The sequence below is a fragment of the Trachurus japonicus genome, chromosome 23, assembly GCF_045865225.1.
Source record: "Trachurus japonicus isolate A0001 chromosome 23, Traja_1.0".
Lineage (NCBI taxonomy): Eukaryota > Metazoa > Chordata > Actinopteri > Carangiformes > Carangidae > Trachurus > Trachurus japonicus.
Window position 1 is genome coordinate 14822791 of NC_140929.1, and position 20829 is coordinate 14843619.

Genomic DNA, 20829 nt, shown 5'->3' on the forward strand with positions numbered 1-20829 from the left:
ATATTTATCTTCAGGGTTACTCTTCTTGCCCTTGTTCGCCTCTTTTGGCATCTTTACTCAACTTATCCTACTCTCTTCGTTTTATAATTACATTGTCATCTTCTCCCATCTTCCCAAGTTAAATTTGACCTCCTTTAACCTTCATTTCCCTTCTTTCTCTTCCATCACTCCCTTACTCCTTTACCCTCATCTGTCCATCGACCCCTGCTGATCGACCCACTTGGAGTGTAACCCTTTACCCCATCCTTCGTGGTCTCCATCTATATAAATACATGTGTGTGTGTGTGTGGGTGTGTGTGTGTGTATCCCCTCAGCAGAGGGTTGCTAATCAGATGAGGCAGAAGCTTTCCCGCCCACAGGGATCATGTTAACACAGTCTTGTTTAGACACTGTTGGCATGAATGCACATACACACACACACATGCAATTTAACACACAAGCACACATATACAAATACATGTTGTAAGTGCATTAAAAAGCCACATAGATACTAAGGTATGGGAGTGCGTATGGTTATACTTAGAGGCCAGGCTGTGGTTTTTCACAGAAGCGAGGCAGTAAAACGCACATTCTTTTCATTTCCTCACTGCCCGTAGTGTCATAGCTTTAAGCCCTAGAGAGATAGAGGGCATTACTGCCCTTTTATTGCCACGCATGCATGATAGAACTACCCCTTAAGTACAGATATGTGTTTATCTGCTCCCGTTTAGCGCCTGGAAACATGGCTGGATTTCACTCCGCAGCGAGGAATGCTGAACAATAGTTTTAATTTTAGCTCAGAGGAGGTGTTTGTGTGCGCTATCGAGTCGTTGTAAGTTCGCTCATCGTCTGTGGGCTCATGTGTCACGGCTCGCAGCCTACAATTGAGAGTGGTGGCGGTGATGTTGCGGCGGCCTTGTTGCCTTAACAACAAATCAGTGTTCAAAACAGACAGCATCTGCATGTAATTTAAGAAAAAAGTAACTCATGCTCAGGCTACTGTCGTGCAACATTTCAGCGGGTTTAGTTTAGTAGCAATCCTCCGTATGGCCGTTTGTGGCTCAGTGCAGATTCAGACCAAGCTAACAATATACTCATGGATGTGTTGTGTGTATGTGTGTGTGTGTGCCTCACCAGATATGTTTGTGCATGCTGAGATGCTGTATGTGTTGAGAACAATATGCTTTTCATCAGAGCAGGGTGGGGGAAATATTTTTAATGAGGTGATAAGCGCCAGCTGTCCAGTATGATATGACAGAGTCGAATGGTATGATACCAGCGCATTAACACACTAACACACGCTGAGTGTACAAATGAGAGCCATCCTTCAAACACACACACACATACACACACACACACACTGGCATTGTCCTCAGGCTTGAAAAAGCCCACTTCAAGACTCAAGGTCCAATTTATTCATTGAGGAGAGCATGAAAATTACAGCTCACCTGCTCTTAACAACCAACCCGCATCAAGTGGAAGCACGGAAAACATGAAAAATACATTACACATTTAATGAATGTTAAAATATAAATACAGGTGTGATTAAAAAAACAACCAGAACCACTGGCCCATAAATTCTTCATCTAGGTCTCTCATATATAAGTGCTTACTGTTATTTCACAAGTGGGTGCTTCGCTATTTTCTGATCTGTTCCCCCGGCTTTTATGTCATTCTTTGCCAGAGCTACGTTGAAGTCTTTTATCAAGCAACAAGTTCCCTCTTTATGACTTGAGTTTGGTGCACAGCATGTCCCCAAGGCTGTCATCACAGTAAAAGTCTCGGAGCAGTTGAAAAAGTGTCTGGTTTGACAGATGAAAGTAAGTGGGCAATTATCCAGATTTCTTTGTGTACATAGTGTCTATACCTGCAGCAAGGTGAGACTGTGGCACTTTGAAATTGTAACATTTAAAGCTGCAAACAGTAGGTTTTTAGACTTAAAAACTGCAGCAGGGATGAACTGGAGAAAAAGGCGGGTAAAGCATGTGCAATGTCAACTATGACAGATGCATGGGAGCCTGTCTCAGTAAGGCAACGTTCATTTTAACATAAATTTTTCACTTAATATCCAGCTATCAGATCCTTTGTTCCTCATAGGATTGTGAGAGATTTTATCGTGCAGTCTCTTCTTCTTCCTCCTCGCCGTGATTGATTGAAGTGTTTGTGTGTGTGTGTGTATGTTTAGCTCCCTGCTCGCGTCCACACCTCTCTCCACCGACCCTGCCGTCAGCTTGTACCTGTTTTGAGAGGAGCTGACAGGAAGGATCTCTCTTCCCCTCGAGGTGACATACAGTACAGGGGCCAACAAAGTGGAGTGAGATCAACAAGAGCTGACAGCTGCTTATCTCTTCGATTCGCGCTCCCTCACTCTTTCCATCCCCCCTCTTTTCTATTGTGTCTCTCTCTCTCTCTGCTGCTTTATTTATCAGTCTCAATGTTTGGTGTGTCTATCTGTCCTTCGCCTTGACTCTCCGTCTCCGTCCGTCCATCTGTCTTTATTCAGTCTGCCTCCACTTACTAAACACAAATCACACTTATATTTGTACCTAAACAGCCTTGAAGCTGTGTCTTCAGGCTAAACTACCGTTTCTCCTATTTGAACTCTGATGACAAACACAAATCAAAACTAAGGCATGATAGTGTTTGTACTTGCTCAGCTTATGAAGTCTGATTGATTTACTTTTCGCCTTAGGTCAGCCTTTTCTCTTTCTTTTCTTTTTTTTTGATCACCACACCTTCAGTTTTTGATATTTGTCCAAGTGCCGCTGCGAGATAAAACCACAGACCCTGCTGTGCTGTTGGTGGATTTAGTTTCATCACTTTTTCATCACCCTCTATGTGGACCTGACTGCTGTTTGGGCTCCTACAGCCTGCAGCAACTAAATCCAGCGTGTGCGCATGTGTGTGCGTGTTTTCTCCTCTAACAGTAGCGTGTGAGCTTCTTTTGCTGATGTCATGTCAGTGAGGTGTGATGTCAGACACGGTTTAATAGTGCTGCTGCTGACAGCTAAACGCACACCCTGCCAAATCCAACATCAATCTCTGTGGATTGATAATTGTGTGTGTGTGTGTGTTTGCATTTGCATGCAATCACAAAGGTCACACATCCTCTGGTTTGTGCGGGTTCTGCTCAGGTCTTTCTCTTGCATGTTCACCCTTTTGATTTCCTGACAGCTCGTGTGTGTGTGTGTGTGTGTGTGTGTGTGTGTGTGTGTGTGTGTATGTGTGTGTTGTTTACGCCTACACGTGCTGCTGCAGCAAACGTGCATAATTTGATCCAAGAGAGCCTGAAGTGTAGATAGAGGTCAGTGGCACCTCCCCTTTCCTGAGAGGGTGCAGCTGAGGGATGGTAGATGTTGAACAGAAAGGAAGTGGAGAGGTTGAAGTCAGAATGAAAGACAGATTGATGCAGTAAGTTTCATTTGACACTCCCACTTTCAACCGTTATACCTGAAGGAAGAAAAAAAACAGATGTTTCACTTCTCTTCTCATCTCTGTCTTTCATCTGTTAGTAGGACCAGCAGCAGCCTACTCTCCTCTTCTCTCCCTCCATATCACTTCCCCACCCTAAATCCTTCTCTTGTATTGCTTTATCACCGGCCTCACCCACACCCTTCTCTTCTCCCTCCTCTCACTGTGTATATATTTGAGCCTTTCTTCCTCCACTCTCCTCTCTGTGCTTCTCTCTGCAGGGTGGGAGGATGGGTAAAGGCACCAGTGTCGGTGTGAGTTCAGCTGCTGCAGCTCCCGGCATTTACATCTGGAGTGTTAAAGAGTATGAGAGCCAGGGAGTGGATGCTTTTGTCGGTCTGCTGTGGTGGTTTATTTCAGAGAACTGAAGTCACCACAATTACAAGTTAGGTCCTATTCTCCGTGTTAACATTGCCCCCACCAAGTTATTCACAGAGATCTTTGAGCGCCTTCAAAGCAAGACAAGGGGGCTGGAAAAATGAGCAGACGTCACCAGGATAGGCAAACTTATTCAAAATGGAAAACAAAGGCAAAATGTACACTCCCAACTGTAACTGTCAGTTGTAAACAGCCTTCAGAGTTTGCAAACTTCCTGTTTCAGCTCTGACCTAATGTGCTTCACTAAACCTCACCTGATTTTCCTGTGTTACCTATATCTAGGGCACACTCACTTTCCATGTTGTAATAAAACTGGTATTATTCTTTAAAGTTGCACTGATGATTTTTTTAATATTAAAAAAGGTTGAAATGATCACATGTAATTCGAAAGGTGTCGCTGGTAGTGACAAACCCATGGAGGATTATCACCCGAGTCTGTCGTCTCTCCTCTAACTTAGCATCTATCTCAGTATCTTTCAACTCTTCGTTTGGGTTTTACAGCCCTGCACCTTTTTAATGTTTGATCCACTCTCACTGCTCTCGTCAATCACATTTCCAGGCAGCTGCTTTAGTGAGAAAAGTTCTGATAACCCACTTTGGGAGGTGTGCTATTATGTCAACAGCTGACAGGCAAAGTTAGTGACTAGCAGAGATGGCAAAAGTACCCAGATTCTTTACTCGAGTAGAAGTAAAAGTACCTGTGTAAAAAACGACTTAAGTAAAAGTGAAAGTACTGATCCAAATATCTACTCAAGTAAAAGTAAAAAGTACAGGCTCTGAAATTTACTCAAAAGTATTATTAAAAGTAAAAAGTATTTCCATTGCACGATTCACTGCAAAGCAAATAACCACACGATAATTAATCTTGAATCCATTTCATCAATGTTATTGTTCACATAGCCTAAGTTTACCTGCCGGACACAAAATGTATCCTAATGTACTTCACTATGGTGAATCGTAGGCATTTGTATTGTACACAGAGGTGGCAAAAGTACTCATATTCTGTACTTAAAGCAGAAGTAAGCGATCCGGTCGTTTTGGCTAATGCTGCGTTCCAGGCAGGCTTTTGAAACAACACTTACGACTTTGTAGCGTTCCAGGCAACCCACTCGTGTTTCTCCGACCTGTTTTACCTGTGAAAGTCACTATAACGGCCACTCGTAACTTCTGACCCGTGAACTCGTACCAGATCGAACTGGTACCACTTCACAGGTCGGAAAAACACGAGTTACGAGCTGCCTTGAACGCACCATAACGTCTTGTCAGCCGATGGAGTTAGCAGCCCCCGCCCTCGTCATGGATCTATTGGTCCTCGTCCCTACGTCACCACATTCACGCGCGTCCCTTGGCTGCACACACAGCCCTGCATGCCGTTCTCTCCCCTCATTGGATAAAACTTGTAGGATACGAGAAAAGTTTTCTCCTGGGCTCAGAGCAGAGCAGAGGGACTGAGAGACCCGTGTTTCGATCCAAACACTCTATGTAAGTGATTTCTGTCGGAAGATACAACTATTTAAGACTTATATTAACACAAAAATATCGCTTACTTCTGCTTTTAGTAAAAGTAAGAAAGTACAGGCCGTTAATGAAACCTACATCATTTGATAATTTTGTTAAACAAAAAAAGTTCAGACAGAATTATCAAGATTGAACTGACCAGAGGCAGTGTTTCCCAACGTTTGGGCCACCACAGACTCTCACAAAATAATAACAATAAGAATTTTTAAACAGCGTTTCACCACCTCTCATCTCTGCCAGTCAGTCCACCTGCCGTCTCTCTCGCACCACACGTACACGTACGTGCACACGTACACACAGACACGGGCGCATGGACAGGTTGCGCTTTGCCGCTCGTAAACGATAAATGCGCTATATTGCGCAGATTGTACAGTGTTCAACCCCCCCGTCGGATAGTCCGACCACCACCGCTTCCTTCCTCCATGTCGCTGCTACAGTACAAGTTGGTAACTCGGTTCTCTCTCTACCGCCGCCCCTCCCTCCTCCCTCTTGTTCTCCCTCTTTCCCTCCCTAGTTCGTCACGTCTTTTACCGGTGCTTTTACGTCGTGTCAAAAAAAAAAAGTAACGAGCCTGTTTTTACAATGTAAGGAGTAGAAAGTACATATTTTTGCGTATAAATGTAGGGAGTAAAAGTAAAAAGTCGTCAGAAAAATAAATACTCAAGTAAAGTACAGTACCTGAAAAATCTACTTAAAGCAGATATCAGTGGAATGTTTTTGTTAATATAAGTCCTAAATAGTCCTATTTTCCGTCAGCAATCACTTACATGAAGTATTTCAGCCTAAACACGAGTCTCTCCGTCACTCTGCTCTGCTGTAACCCGAGGAGAAAAATTTTCCTTGTGGGATACAAGTGTTATCCAATGAGGGGAGAGAACGGCATGAAGGGCTGTGTGTGCAGCCAAGGGATGCGCGTGAATGTGGTGACGTAGCACGAGGACCAATTGATGCCTGACAAGGGCGGGGGCTGCTAACTCATGGTGCGTTCAAGGAAACTCGTACTTTGTGTTTTTCCTTCCTGTGAAGTCATACCAGTTCGATCTGGTACGAGTTCACGGGTCGGAAGTTACGAGTGGCCGTTATAGGGAACTTTCACAGACAACAGGACGGTAAAAACACGAGCTACGGGTTACCTGGAACGCTACCAAGTCGTAGTTGTGACTTGAAGCTGTAACTTACGGTTTCAAAAGCCTGCCTTGAACACAGCATTAGCCGAAACGGCCTTGCCGCTGTTATCTGCTTTAAGTACAGTAACGAAGTATTTGTACTTCGTTACTTGCCACCTCTGGTGACTAGCTGGTGATCTTATGGAGAACACTATAGAGCTAAAGGGAGGAATACATATTGTGTATAACTTCATTCTGTAGCCAGAAATATGACTCAAAATTAATACTAATGTTGTCCCATACTTGCTGGATGTGTTTGCTAACACATTAGCTATACCACCTTAATGACGTATACTCCAGTCAATCAATGAACACAGCGTAACACCGTGAAGACGACGATGACTCACACTTGACTTTTCCGCAGACCTCTGGAGTGTCTGTTTACAGACATAAAAACACTGGAGCCGAGTTCTGGTGGCAACTCAACAGTGACCCTCTTGTTCTCCAGGGAGAGCTGGCATCCGATCAGTTCCCAATGAAATCCAAGCCGGTTTGTTTTTTTGGCAATACCATTCAACCCAGTCACAGGAAGTGTCCCTTATGCTGTCATGCACCGCGCCGACTGCGGCTTCCTACCCCAAGGTACAAAACTCATGAACTACTGGGAAGTGAGATGGGATTAAAGAAAGTGAAAGTGACCCAAGTCTTATTCAGTTTCTTGAGAAACTGTACAGACCCACTTCAAATGATATTCCCTACTTTGATATTCAGACATTAGGACAGAAACAGGAGGAGTGATGTCATAATCCAGTGGTAATTACCAGAGAGGAGGGGAAAAATGACAAATTTATGCAGGTGAGATAAAACCTCCCAAGAGGATTATAATAATCATCTAATCTCTACGTTGGCATCAGGGGGCTATCTAATGCATGCACTTAGCTAGCTTTGAAACTACATACACACACACACACACACACACACACACACACACACACACACATAGTCAGATTAATGCCTGGGAATGAGGTGAGGTTTTAGTGCACTGACCTATATTTCTATTTAATCTGAGTCATTTATGATTCCTCCTGCTCAGGCCAGTAGGACAAACTGACTGTTGCTTGTGTTTCACCTCATACTCTATGACTGGGGCAAAAGCTAATGGTACCTTAGCTGGAGATAATGCTAATGAAAAGCTAATGGAAGAATAATACCCTGCCTTTTCCTTTTTTCCCCTGTTTTAAATCGGCAAACGTGGTGTGTTTCAGCGTGTGGGTGTGTTTACAGAAGCCTCTTCAGTGATAATCACGTTTGAGGGGAAAACAGTTTCTTTTTAATAAGCGCTTGTGCGACTCACCTGCACGGTTTGTATTTATTTTTTGAGTTTTCTCACTGCTCAGTTGCTTTGGGTGCAAGATTTCACATTCAGTCTCCAGCTCTGTGGCATTGCTGAAATGTTATGAGGCCCTGAGCTGCACTTTTTGTCATGATGCATTTCCCCCCAAAAAAGTAAGTAATAACATTCCTTATACAACTCTGTTTTGAAAGCTTCAGCTCCAGCAGCGTGATTCTGAGCAAAGGGTTATTGTTGTTACTGAGCGGTTTTGCGATGGTGGTTCTTTTTCTTTTTTCTTTTTTCTTTTTTGCTATCTCCACACACACAAAGGCAGCGAAAGGAACCCTGGCAGCCGGCAATGGAGAGGGGCGAAATGAAAGCCGTTCCTCCTGGGTGATTCTCCCGGCCTGGCTTTTGTCTGCACTGCCTATCAGACCTCTATGTCTGCACATGTGTGTGTTTTTTCGTCTTGTTTTCTGTGTGCCAAGTCGAGTCCCGTTCAAGGCCTTTTTTCGTCGCTGCTACTTTCAGACATCTGCCTGCTCTCTCCTCTCCCGCTGACGACACCCGTTGATTCCCCTGCGCGATGCTTCTTCTCAGGATTCGGAGCTCCAACCAGAGAAATCACCTCTTTTGCAGATTCACATGAGCACACACACACACACACAAACACACACAGACTTAATCTGTCTTATGCTACGCTAAAGCTGTCAGATACCTCTCCTGCTCTGTCACACTCACGAGTTTATGTGCCTGCGAGTGTGCTTCGTATATGTGCTGCATAAAAACATCTTTGTGGTTTGGCTTTTCTGACTGTACACGATCCCTGAATAAGTCCTTGTGTGTTGTTAACCACATTCACCCTCTCACCGCCTCGACTTCGGACACATACAGTATTAAAGCATGACGTGGAGGCATTTCAGACCCTTTTTAATTCACCACATAGAAATATGAAGGCCTGAAGCCTTTGATTAGGAGCACAGGGTGCATGAAGCCGGCTAAGAGAAAAACATAGCTGAGCTAGTTTTGGTCTAAGTAGGAATGTTTTAGTCACATTGCTGGAATACAAGCCACTTTTGGTTTGGCAGATGCAGCTCGGACGGTATTATGCTCTTGGCTGGTGGAGTGCAGAACGCAGAATGTTCAGCATGAGGAAGTGAAGTGGTTCTGTGGGTTATTTGCCTTTGAAAGTGTTTAGCCTTTTTATAAAAGCGTTAGAAACCGGATGAAAAGCGGTGTTGCTTCCCCTTAACATACTACACTCCTTGCCTTCCTCAGATTCAACCCATTTTTACCGGCCCTCACAAATGTGTGTTTGTGTCGCTGTTTCATAATGCTCACACATATATTCCCACACACAAATGAAATATTCATGATCCTTACATTTGGCAGCAATGGAGGCCAGTGGAGCACCATCAGTTGCTGTGTTGTCAAATTAGCATATTAATGATATAAATGCTGTATAATTAACATGTGGGAGTGGATTATGCATGTGAATCATTGTCAGATCATTTGGAGAGAAGAAAGGGTCAGGCTAATGAGGTTAAAAAGCACATTAAGTGCTTTGAATGAAATTTGCCATGTGATTTAGTGCAAAAAGAGAAAGAATCAGTTGCTGCTTTGTGCTTCTCTGTTGTGTTTTTCACCAAAATTGCAAAAGTCTCTGCAAATTTGAGTCTAGCAGCAGCACAACATGGAGCTTTGATCACTGGCGGTATACCTGCCTCATTCAGCGGAGAGAGCGCAGTCTGTTTTTGAAGGAGGAGCACTGGTGTTCTTCTTACTCAGGGCCTGTGGCAGTGTTTGTTCTTCTAAGGAGCTTAGACGTAGCAGCAACGAGCAAACCAAACGTAACGCGGTTTGACAGGCCTCGACTCCAAGTGGCAGCCTAAAACACATGTAAGCTTAATCCAAGCCAGCAGGCTTTCTAGGGATCTCGACTTACTCAGCAGAAAGCGCTCGCAAAACCAGCCAACGCCGATCCAGTCCTGATGGATTAGAGTGAGGTGAAAGTGCACCGAGGAGATCGAAATGCAACCTCTGGCTTCAAGATCCCATGTGGACACAGTTTCTGTCAGTTAATGAATAGATAGTTCGAGCTGAACCTAATGATTCTTTTAATTATTGATGCTGCTAGGATGATGTATTTCTTAAATAATTCATTCTCAAATAATCATTTGTGTATTCCCGGTGCAACTTCCCCAAAGCCTACTACGGTGAGCTTAAAATCTCAAATTTGTACATTTTTATGGAAAACTACATGAGGAAAGAGAAGTACAAGATCCTATAGTAGGAGCTACTCTCTGTTCGAGGTCTTCATGTGCAGGATTTTGGACAAACCAGTAGAAAACCACACTGATTTGGGAAGAGGGCGTCAAGTGCATTGGTTTCAGAGACCTAATCTAAAAGGGCTCTGATGGCAGTCAGACCCGGACAATGCAACAACCCAAAATAACTAGACCGGCTTCTCAATACTGTTGACAAGCAGCTGGGGTTAAAAAAGTGGTGATAACACATGTAATTCCTCCGGGTACTTCTCATTTCTCTCCTGTGAAGAGCAACAAGAACCATGTCATTACAGCTGATGGAGAGTTTCCTGGGAGCAGCTCAAGTATTACATTTATTGACCCACAGAACCAAGACCCACAGGAATGCAACAGGAAACTATGTTGTCCAGAAGAATTATACAGTATATGTGTGTCTGTGTTTACTCACTGTACAAGTATTAGATGCAAGATTATCAATATAAAGTAATAAGAGAAGTGCAGAGTGTTCTCTTCGCCTCCCTCTCTCTGCGTACGACCTCCACATGAGCTGATGTCTCCAACGTGGCGTTCTCAAGTGTTGTGATGGAGATGTTTGCTGCCACATTAGCCCCTGTGAACACCCGACGACACACCGCATCAGCGTCAAACCACCAACTCTTGACGCCCGCCCGCTTTCTGCCAGTCCCCGCTCCCTCCTCGTCTCCTTCCTCTTCCTCCGGAGAAAAAATGGACAGTATGAATCGCTTCTCGCTTCCCTCCTCATCAGCGCCTGTCTGTTTATGTGTGTGCATGCGCGCTCTTCCGGGGTGCCAACTTTGCGTAATGTCTAGCTCAGGGATGACAGTCTGGTCCAGAATAGCAGTGTCCTCACCATGACCCAGTGTGTGTGTGTGTGTGTGTGTCACGTGTGTGTGTGACAGAAAGGGTCTGAGTTTGCCTTTTGGTGGCTGAAGTGCTGGTCAGTGCAGGCCATTTGGAAACGGGGTCTTACAGGTTCAATAGGCAGGTGATGTGTGTGTGTGTGTGTGTGTGTGTTAATGTCATATCAGAGCATCAGCACTGCAGGTCTGCTTTTGCTCAGTTTATGCAATAGAATATTCATGCACCAGTGGCATCCACTTAGACGTGTCATGCTTGTGTGTGTGTGTGTGGCGTGTGTGTGCATTGGTCCGTTTATAGGATTTTTTTTACCCCTGCTATGTCTGTGTTTGTGCTCTGTGGCAGCTGTGTGGTCGAATAGCCATGAATGGCATCCCCCCTACACACACTCAACCCCACACCCCTCTCTGTTTGTACTCGCTGTTCTCTTTTTCTGGATCAAGAGGACACACCGCGCAGTCGTAGCAAATGGGACAAAACAACAACAAATCAATTCCCCCGGAGAGTGAACACCTTAGCGCATCATTAGGCGGTTTAGCCGGTCCAGACAGTTGACAGACAGTCAGACCCAGACGGATGACGGGCAGTTTGAGACAGAAGGACAGACAGCAGCTGGCTTGTGGATCGACAGGCGGGAAGCTTTCATTTCACAGTTTAAAAAAAAAAAAAAAGAAATGCGACTTGAAACTGAATAATTTAGTTCTCTGCAGCTGGGAAAGTCACTTGGATAATTCATGCATTGGGCACACTTTGTGAGTGGAAGTGTGTTTGCTGTGATTGCCTCTGTGATTGCCTGTGCATGTGTGCATGTGTGTGAGGGATCCGGGCTTTGAATGAATTACAAAAAGAAGAAGTTTTGGGTCTCGTGTGGAAGCGGTTGGTGTTTGAATGAATTACAAAGTCAGATGTGCACTTGTGACAAATCCCTTGTAAAGACAGTTTTTTCAACAGCTCGAGGGATAACAAGGAGGTTGGCGAGGTTTCAGTGTGAAATGCAGAAGGACAAAGACTAACACACACGCACGCACGGAGTTAGAGGCGGCGCACGGGGGTCGAGCTGCTGTTTGATTTCATCAGCAGACTTGATCTCAATGTCAACATGAGAGAGTGGGTGGATGGGTAATTCAGATGAGTCCTCCTGCAGATAGTGGGCTCCTGTGCCAGAAAAGTACTACTAACAACTCTTATTCACAGCTGTGAGTGCAACTTAGTCTATTTGTGTCGCTTTTGACACATTTTATCAACATATAAGTTCTTTTTGTTATTACAAATGTCTTCATGTGTGTCAGAAGTCCACAGTATTTGCACTAATGGTCTCTGGGTGTATGTCACCGTCCTTTAAATTGTCCTGGATTAAATATAATCCCTCTGCAGCAGGGGTAACTTCTCTCAGCGGTGTTTGGACAGAGCTTTTAGGTGGACTGGACGATCCCTGTAGGCAGAGCAAGAGAAAATTCTCTCTACACACTTCAGCTGAGCCGGGATCTCAGTCGGTTCTGCATGACAGGGACTCTTGTTAGACGTTTCCACTGCAAATCCAAGGGAAGCTGCCCCCCCCCCTGCACGTGTATGTGTGTCCATGTGTGAATGCGATGTCTGTGTGTGTCCATGCTTGCATACATTGCCGTTTGAATAGCCTACTTGTGTGAATTTTCTGTCTGTGTAGGCGTTTCTGCAGTCTGAGTGTGTGCGTCACCTGTCAGTGTTTGCATGCTGTGTTTGTATGTATGTGTGCAGCGGATGACATATCTGTGTGCAGATGCAGGTTTAAGTATGTGGGTTAATTCTCAGATACAGTATATACTGTAGGTGTGTGTGTGAGTGTGTGAGCAGTGAGCGAGTCAGCGGGACGTAGCTGTCAACTGACACTCTACTGATGACTATTAGACTGTCACAGCAAAGCACTGCTCAGTGCTAATGGACCATCAGCATCACATTTACTTTTATGTTCCCAGGCTTTACTTCAGCATTGACTCAGAACCTATATAATCGCATTATAGTAAATATAGTGTCTCATTAGATATATTTTTTCTGTTTCATTATTATGTTTCATAACTGCCACATTCTACACGCCACCATCTGAAAAACTGAAGATCCCCTTTTCTGCCCTTTTCATACACCCCCTTAAAGGGGAATTCCAGCTGTTTAGTATATTTAGGACTCTCGTTTGGTGTTGCAGAGTCAGAGAGATCATATGTTTTAGTCTCCAGTGCGTGTCTTTAGCTTTAAAGCCCTGGCTCTGTGTTAAAAGACTGTAGTCCTCAAGCCTAGTGAAGGCATCACCAGAGGTTGTTTTTTTCTGATGTTAGAAAGCTGCCTCCCACTGTTTCCACAGGCTGAGCTGTGCTTCTGATAACTACGCAGCTGAACATGTGAGGACTCCATCCCTACTTCAGCTCTCCATCTATTTACACAGTGATCTGATGTCCATGTGTCTCATTTTGTTTCCGTATCACGCTGCTCCTTTGCTGCCCCCGTCAAAGCCTCCATCATACAGTATAAGCATGGCCTCAGTAAGAGGTCATTATAAGTGACAGGGATGTTATTTTTCAACCTGTATCTCTGAGTTCGTCTACTGCTGAGTCTCTCACTAGTGAGTGAGTGTCTGGAGGAAACGGCTCAGGCTGCTCCTTCTATCTGAACATCACCCACAGTGATTTATGACCCCCGTATGTTCAAGACTGAACGCCTGGTGCTGCTGTAACTCTCCTCAGCAACCTCTTTCTCCATTCCTTTCTGTTTATAGTTACATTGCTTGAAAGGTATCCTGTATTACTCAGAATGTACTTATGCAATTTTCATTTGTGTATTACTATTTTGAGTTAAGCAGGGATATTTCAGCTTATCGATCTCACCTCCTCTCTCTTGAGTTGTTTTCCAGCAGCAGTGTTTTGTTTTCTATCACTCTGCTCATGTCTCAGGACCTTTTTCTAACTCTGCATAACCACGATCAAACACTGAAAGGAAAAAAAAAAAAGAAAAAAAAACTCATGTGGGTGTTTTGTGCCTGTTTTTCTTTGCAGTGCTGGCCAGTTTCCGCGGGACCGTCCAGCATGGCCTCCCACTGGAAATTGGAGACACGGTGCAGATCCTGGAGAAATGTGAAGGTACAGTGCACACATACATTTCATGTGAAAACCGTTATACAACTGGTAACCACAAGCATGCACACTTTCACACACGCCGCACACACACACATCACACATGCTCTGCAGTATATAGTTATGCATGCAACCGTGAGTAGAGCAAAAGCAACTCACAGAAACAAACACACACAAGGACAAGGACAGGATTATCTCACATGTCTGGTGCACTTCCTGAGATAAGATTGCAATTCTCATATCTTTGTTGAGGGACGTCGTGGCGGAGCATACACACAAAATGAGCAGCATCATGCCTGTGATGAATGCCTGTGGAAATTCATGTTTGCTACTGTTTCCTGGACCACGGGCTGGCTGCTCTTCCTGCCTTCCTGCCCACGCTGAGTCTGTTTTTCTCCTTTACTTGCTTTCTCTGACACTCTCTCTCTCACTGTCTGTCTCTCCCTATGTATGTTAATATGTTTTTTCCTTCCCTCTTTAAGGATGATGGGAAAATAAGACGGAGATAATAAATTAGCGTTGATCGTAACACATGAAAGGGATGCGGATTTGAGCTTTTATCACTGAATTTCCTGTATAACGCGAACTCATCCGACCACAACAAAGCCACACTCTTTGCACACCCTAACGCAAACAAGCGCCCGTACACAAACACACACACACACACACACACACACCCCTCCCTCCTCTGGGTTTCTTGACACACTCTGTCTGACTTCCTGAGACGGAGGCACTCACTCACACCGCCAGACTCCGCCAGCATCAGCCAGGCAGGCAGTCAGTCGAGCAGCCAGTCGTGCAGCCAGCCAGCCAACCAGCCAGCCAGAGGGATATGATATTGCAGCAGAAGACCCAGAGGAAGTAGACAATAGCACAGCCAGCGGAATGCTTGGCCCTGAAGGGAGGAACAAAAATCAAAATCCTGCCAGCAGCGAGGAGGCTGAGAGATGGGCTGCTGACAGCAGAGGAGACAGACTAATGGCTCTGCCTCATGTTGATGCTGTTGACACTTCAAAACACAGGAGCTTTCAGAGTGAATGTGTCTTTACTGACATGTGGCTCCTGTCTGAAAACACCCCTCTCAGAAATCCATTTTAGACCCGTGGGCCGCTCACTGGCTCCGGCTTGAACTTTTCCTAAGTTCCTCAGAGGAGTGAATACATTCAGTGCTGTATAGAAACAGTGGTTCCCTATCAGAAGTACTCACATACCACCTGTTGGGGAAAACAGATTGAAAACACCGATCAGTTATCACAACCCTGCTGATCTGTTGCAGATGTTTTCCCCTCCTCGACCGACATAAAAGCCTTGCCACAGCATTTGACCCCTGCTACTGAAAAAGTGACTCATCTCGGAAATACTGAGCATACGTTCCACAGCGCGGACCCAGACAAATTACGAAATGCTCCTCCGACCATGCATGTCTGAAATAAGTCAGGGGAGAAAAATGCCACCTAAGTCACAGATGCTCTGGTGCAACCTGACAGTGATTAGAATAATCTAATACATTTACATTTTGAGCTATTTTGCAAATGCTCTTATCTGGAGGGACTTAACAATGAGTGCAACAGTGGAAAGAGCTTATAATCGCCAGTTTGGAAAAGAGCATCGGCTCAAAGCCGCCCATGTAAATGTATTAGATTGTTTCTAACAGCGCTGGGATTTGCAAAAGCATCAAGCACGTACTAATTTGGCTTGAGCTCAGATTGGAGAGTGTAATGGTGTGAGAATAGTGTGAACGTATGCGAGCCACAGCTTTTTCACCTTCTTTTCTTTGCATGTGCTGTTTGGTATTTTTGTGTTCTTGTTTTTCACACCTGCTAGGAAAAGTTACGGTGAGGTTGGCAGAGCTTCCAGCGGCTTTGTGACTGTGTGGTGTGCATTAACCTGTGGTCACTGCATAGACAGGTTTTTAAAAAAAAAAGGTGTTATGTAAAATGCGCTTGAGTTCTGCGAAAAGAAAGGCAAGAGTTAACATTGTGTATCAGTGGTGGAAGGTTACTCAGTTGATGGTGAGATACTTAGTTTCTGTACCCCTTCTCCCCTGTACTGTAGGTTGGTGGAGATGTAAAGATATAAAGGTGTAATATTCAATTTAGAGTGACACTAAATTAAAATGGTGCTTTGTCTCCACAGGCTGGTACCGAGGATTCATCTTGAAGAATCCTAACCTCAAGGTGAGCCAACCTTTATGAAGTGTGTGCACGGTTTGTTTGTTTTTAGGTTCCTTATAACTCAGAACACTCTCTTTATTTTGTTATTGTCATTAAACACTTTTTCAAACTGAGTCTCTGTCTGTTAAACTCTGTCTGTGCAACTGTCATAACCCCTAAATATTTTATTCTTTTAGTTTGTTAAACTTGAACGTTTCCAAAGCAAAAGTACTCAGCATATTGGTGATCATCACTTATACTCTCTCCATTTTGCATTATTCTGCCTGATTAGAGCTCTTTTTAGGACTGCGTGGGCCTGTACTGTCAGTTCTCTCGCTCTCCTGTCAGCCGTGCTGTTCCCTTCGATTGTTGTTAATGTTTTTAGTAACTCAGACGATTCAAAAGGTCTAATTGTAGGTTTAGTCTTATTAGCGGGAGGCTGTTGAGATCGCGTAAATTCCCAGTGTGGTGCCAACCAACTTGAACCTGACCTGCGGGCTAATCAGCCACATTAAGATGAAACACTAGTGTGGGTGTACGGAGGCCTTTAATGGAAACAACTTTTCACAGATATGTCACAGTGTGAAAATCTCAGGTGTAAATAATAAAATGAAAGTTGGTTGAACTCCATTTAGCTGCATAATCAACAAATAGTCAAGTCTACTAAGGGCTTGTGTCCAAACAGTGTTATTTTTTTTCTTCTAGCAGAAAAGCGCTGGCAGGGTGTCTAGTAGCACCTCGTACCAGAGCCTTGTCAAAAGCACTTCACGTGGGTTTTTTGTTTCTATGGCAACAATAATTTGACAACATATCACCGCCGACATTCAGCGTTCAGCCGATTTGCTCCCACGATTGGGATTTTCTGTCTCTTAAAGGACAGTAACAGCTAAAACAATCTCGGTTTACCAGGGTGACGAGGCCTGCTCCGTCTGATTGGCTGCCTGAAAAGGAGCTACAGTCATGAGATGAGCACCTTTTTTCAACCAGAAGCACTGAAAAAGATGCTAGGTGCAGCACTTCTTCTGCATAAACTCTCATCAATGGGAACAATTTGGAAAAAAGAGACACACATTGACCTCCAGGGGCTATTACAGAATATAATTTCCTCTTTTGTTAGACACTTGATTCTGATAGAAAATGAAATTAAAACCAAATGAAAAATGCTGAAACAGAAAAACAGGAAGAAACCTAGATGGAACAACAGATGAGTCCTCTTCTTTTTTATATATGTATTACAAGAAAATTGATCAGATTAGACACCAAATTACTTCTGCCAAACCCTGGACCGCAAAACAACTTCTGCTTTTAAGATCCTGTCACATGGATTATGCACTGTTTCTAATTAAGACCCACATTATGGATCTATTTGGGCGCTGTTTACACACGTTGTTCTTTAAAAGCCAAACATAAAGTTACAACTCAAATCAGACTCAAAACTCAATAAGAAGCTTGTCCTTTCTCAATAGCAACCAATTACAACCAAACCAAAACATCTCTGGAAATCCTGCTGCATGCACAAAACACACATGCATAAAACATGGAAGTCGGGTGACATGAACTGGAAGTGTGATTGACAGTTGTAGGGGTGGCTCATGTACAGAACATGTGATAATGCAAATGTAGATTTTGCTGTGTGTGTGTCTATGTGTGTGTGTCTGTTGCATTTATCCACAGATACTTAAACATAAGTTCTGCTTTGATCTCCACAAGTCAGAAGGGAGCAACTTGCAGTTTATTAGCATCAAACACACACACATCCATGCACACACTACCACACTTTCATCTTTTTTTTTGTCTTCTAAATCCCATTGCTACTTGCTTTTATCTCTTTGTCTGCTCCCCTCCTGTTCTTTTAACCCACAAACACATTTAATGCTGTTTTGATTATGTGCCTCATCCTCACGCTAATACCACTGGAATAAAACCATTCAAGGAGAAACTGTGATTCTCATTTACCTGTTTATCTTCTGCCCAAAGGGGATCTTCCCATCAAGCTACATCCACTTGAAAAATGCCCACGTCAAGAATAAGGGGTAAACTGTGTTTTGTTCGCCATTTTCATTCATGTCTGTTTTAATGTGCAGGTTGTGGTCGAGGTTTGAACTCTAACTCTCACGCACGTGTGTTTGTTTGCAGGCAATTTGAGACAGTCATCCCTGTTGAAGACTCCGTCATCACAGAGATGACGTCAACGTTGCGAGACTGGGGCGCCATGTGGAAGCAACTCTATGTGGTGAGCATCACACACACACATACACATACACATACACATACACATACACATACACATACACATACACATACACATACACATACACATACACATACACATACAAGCTGCCTTTTCAAGTTTCTCATGGGGGGGAATTTATTTGGCCCTGGGTAATTCAGAAGCTGCAAACAGTCAGAGCTCTTTCGTACACATTCATTTGTTGGATTGATTGTGTTTGTGGCCTATTAAGCTATCTGGGTGCTCATTGAATTGAGCTGATGAGTACTAGCAGATCAAAGTGCATAAATCTGTGGCAAAAAAGCAGCAGGACACTGAAGCTAATTTGCACAAATCTATTTCTCAGTCTCTGTCTGCTCCTCTCTCTGGGTCGCCCTCTTTCTCTCCGAAGTCGATTTGCCTCTCTAATGTGTGTTTCTGCCTGCTTTGTTATCGCTTTATGTTTTGGGTGGTTCAATGCAATTGTGTATTCTCACGTTCTTATCTGTGCCCTCCTCCTTGTCAATTTCCCTTTCATTCACCGCGTCTGACTGACTCTCTTTTTCCTCCTTGGTCCCGCCTTTTCCGTTTTTTTCCTCCCTCACACAGAAGAATGAGGGCGATTTGTTCCACCGGCTTTGGCACGTGATGAATGAAATCTTGGACCTGAGGAGGCAGGTGCTGGTGGGCCACCTCACCCATGACCGCATGAAGGACGTGAAGCAGCACATCACAGCGAGATTGGACTGGGGCAACGAGTGAGTACAGGAATAGGGACCTCTCTTTTCACAAGTTCAAAGCACCTTTGTTTGTCTCATCAATAATTGCTTACTTAGGTTATTTAATTTTTGATTTTTTTTTTTTAACCATTGGAAGCCATTCATTTTACAGCACTGTGTAAAAATCAAATACAACTGTTGGCTGGGAGAATATTCTGGGTGTATTTTGAAGGCATGGTAATGCAGTTGCAATAAGTCCTAGTCTTTGGTGCATGCATTGAAAGTCTGACATAAGAGATCTGCAAGCTGGCTGCTGAATAGACAGGCTTTTTGATGCAAAGTGGTACAAAATTCATGTTCCCGTGTTTGCTTATTGATGACAGTTTCCACCGCACAAACTTTCCCAGGGAACCAGGAACCTTTTGAGGAACTCAGAGGTGTTTTGACTGGAGGAACAAAGATTTACCTCCTCCACCACAGATCCTTGGCACACACAGCGAGGTCTCTGCTCTGAGGGGGTTGTGCTTTCCGGTAGCACAGGAGCCACTGAGGCAGAGTTAGCAGCAGTACATGCTGGCAGCTGGTCAAATAAAACTAATGTGCATCTTCATTTACACACATAGCGAGCTCTGGCTTCCACTGACATCATTAGGATGAGGGTTAGACATCTCTTGTTACATTTATTTGACGTTTACAACAAAGATTGCATAAGACGTCGGTTTTCCAACTGGTATAAAAAGAGACGGAGAGCGAGCATGTGTGTGTGCAAATGAGAGGGAAAGAGAGAGGGAGGCGACTTCTATTGAGTGAACAAATCTCAATTTTCCTTTCTAGCCCAATTGATTATGAGCTAAAGGGGAGAATACACAATCATAAAACATTCAGCGGTGTTGCAGCTTTCTCTTGCATCTATTGAGTGCAGCCTTGTACAAAAGCCAATGAGCCAAAAGTAACCTGTGACTTTATGTTCTTACTTTGTCATTTTTTATGTGTTGCAAGTTCTATTTTTTAGTTATTAATCTAATTCTATCAGTTTCACAGTTGCAACCAAAAAGAGCTCATAGATTTTCAACCCTTTTAATGCAATAACTCTCCAAAACTGACTCTAAAGGCACTGATGAATCGTTTCCAGTCTCTCCTCACCTTTGCCCAACCACATTAGTATGCTCTACAAAATAAATCAATAAAATAACTCAAACTTCATGCTCACAGTCGGGGGATCACCTACAGAGAGTTTTTCTTTTTAACTGCACCTGCCGGGAATATGAGAAATCAATAGAAAAAACTTGAACTTTACTTGATAAAATGAAAATGATCAATAATAAGAGATATATGTGATCTATAGTTAATGAGCTGTAGTAAAAAAAACAGCAAGTCATCTTTCCTAATGGATGACGTGATTTAATGGAATGGATGCTGAACAGATGAAACTGCATTTGAAGAAAGAACTAGTCTCATCTCCTGTTTCTTCACATAAAAATAGAATATTGTAATAAAAGCGAATATTTGATACAGTGACTTGTTTATTCTGCCTTCTTAGCTCCACTCCTAGAGTTTCTTTGCTGCTCGAACTCGTCTTTCCTCCTCTCTCCCTATTCTCCCTTTCTGTATCTGTCTTCTCTCCTTGCTCCTCTCTCTTTTGTTGTCACCTACCCTCCCCGCAGGCACACTGCTCACTCAATGAACTCTCCTTCCCTCTCACACAGGCAGCACTCT

At 43.8% G+C, this 20829-nt stretch overlaps 1 protein-coding gene across 8 annotated transcripts in view; it reads left to right on the plus strand.

Moving 5' to 3' along the window:
- The window catches only part of dock4b (dedicator of cytokinesis 4b), a 113829-nt gene that overhangs the window by 18680 nt on the left and 74320 nt on the right, over positions 1-20829 (plus strand). For all 8 annotated transcript variants that reach the window (XM_085769511.1, XM_085769512.1, XM_085769516.1 and 5 more), the window contains exons 2-6: positions 13955-14038; positions 16169-16209; positions 18163-18218; positions 18322-18418; positions 19004-19152. In XM_085769511.1, the coding sequence (XP_085625637.1) occupies positions 13955-14038; positions 16169-16209; positions 18163-18218; positions 18322-18418; positions 19004-19152 (427 nt within the window). The remainder of the gene's footprint in view (positions 1-13954; positions 14039-16168; positions 16210-18162; positions 18219-18321; positions 18419-19003; positions 19153-20829) is intronic.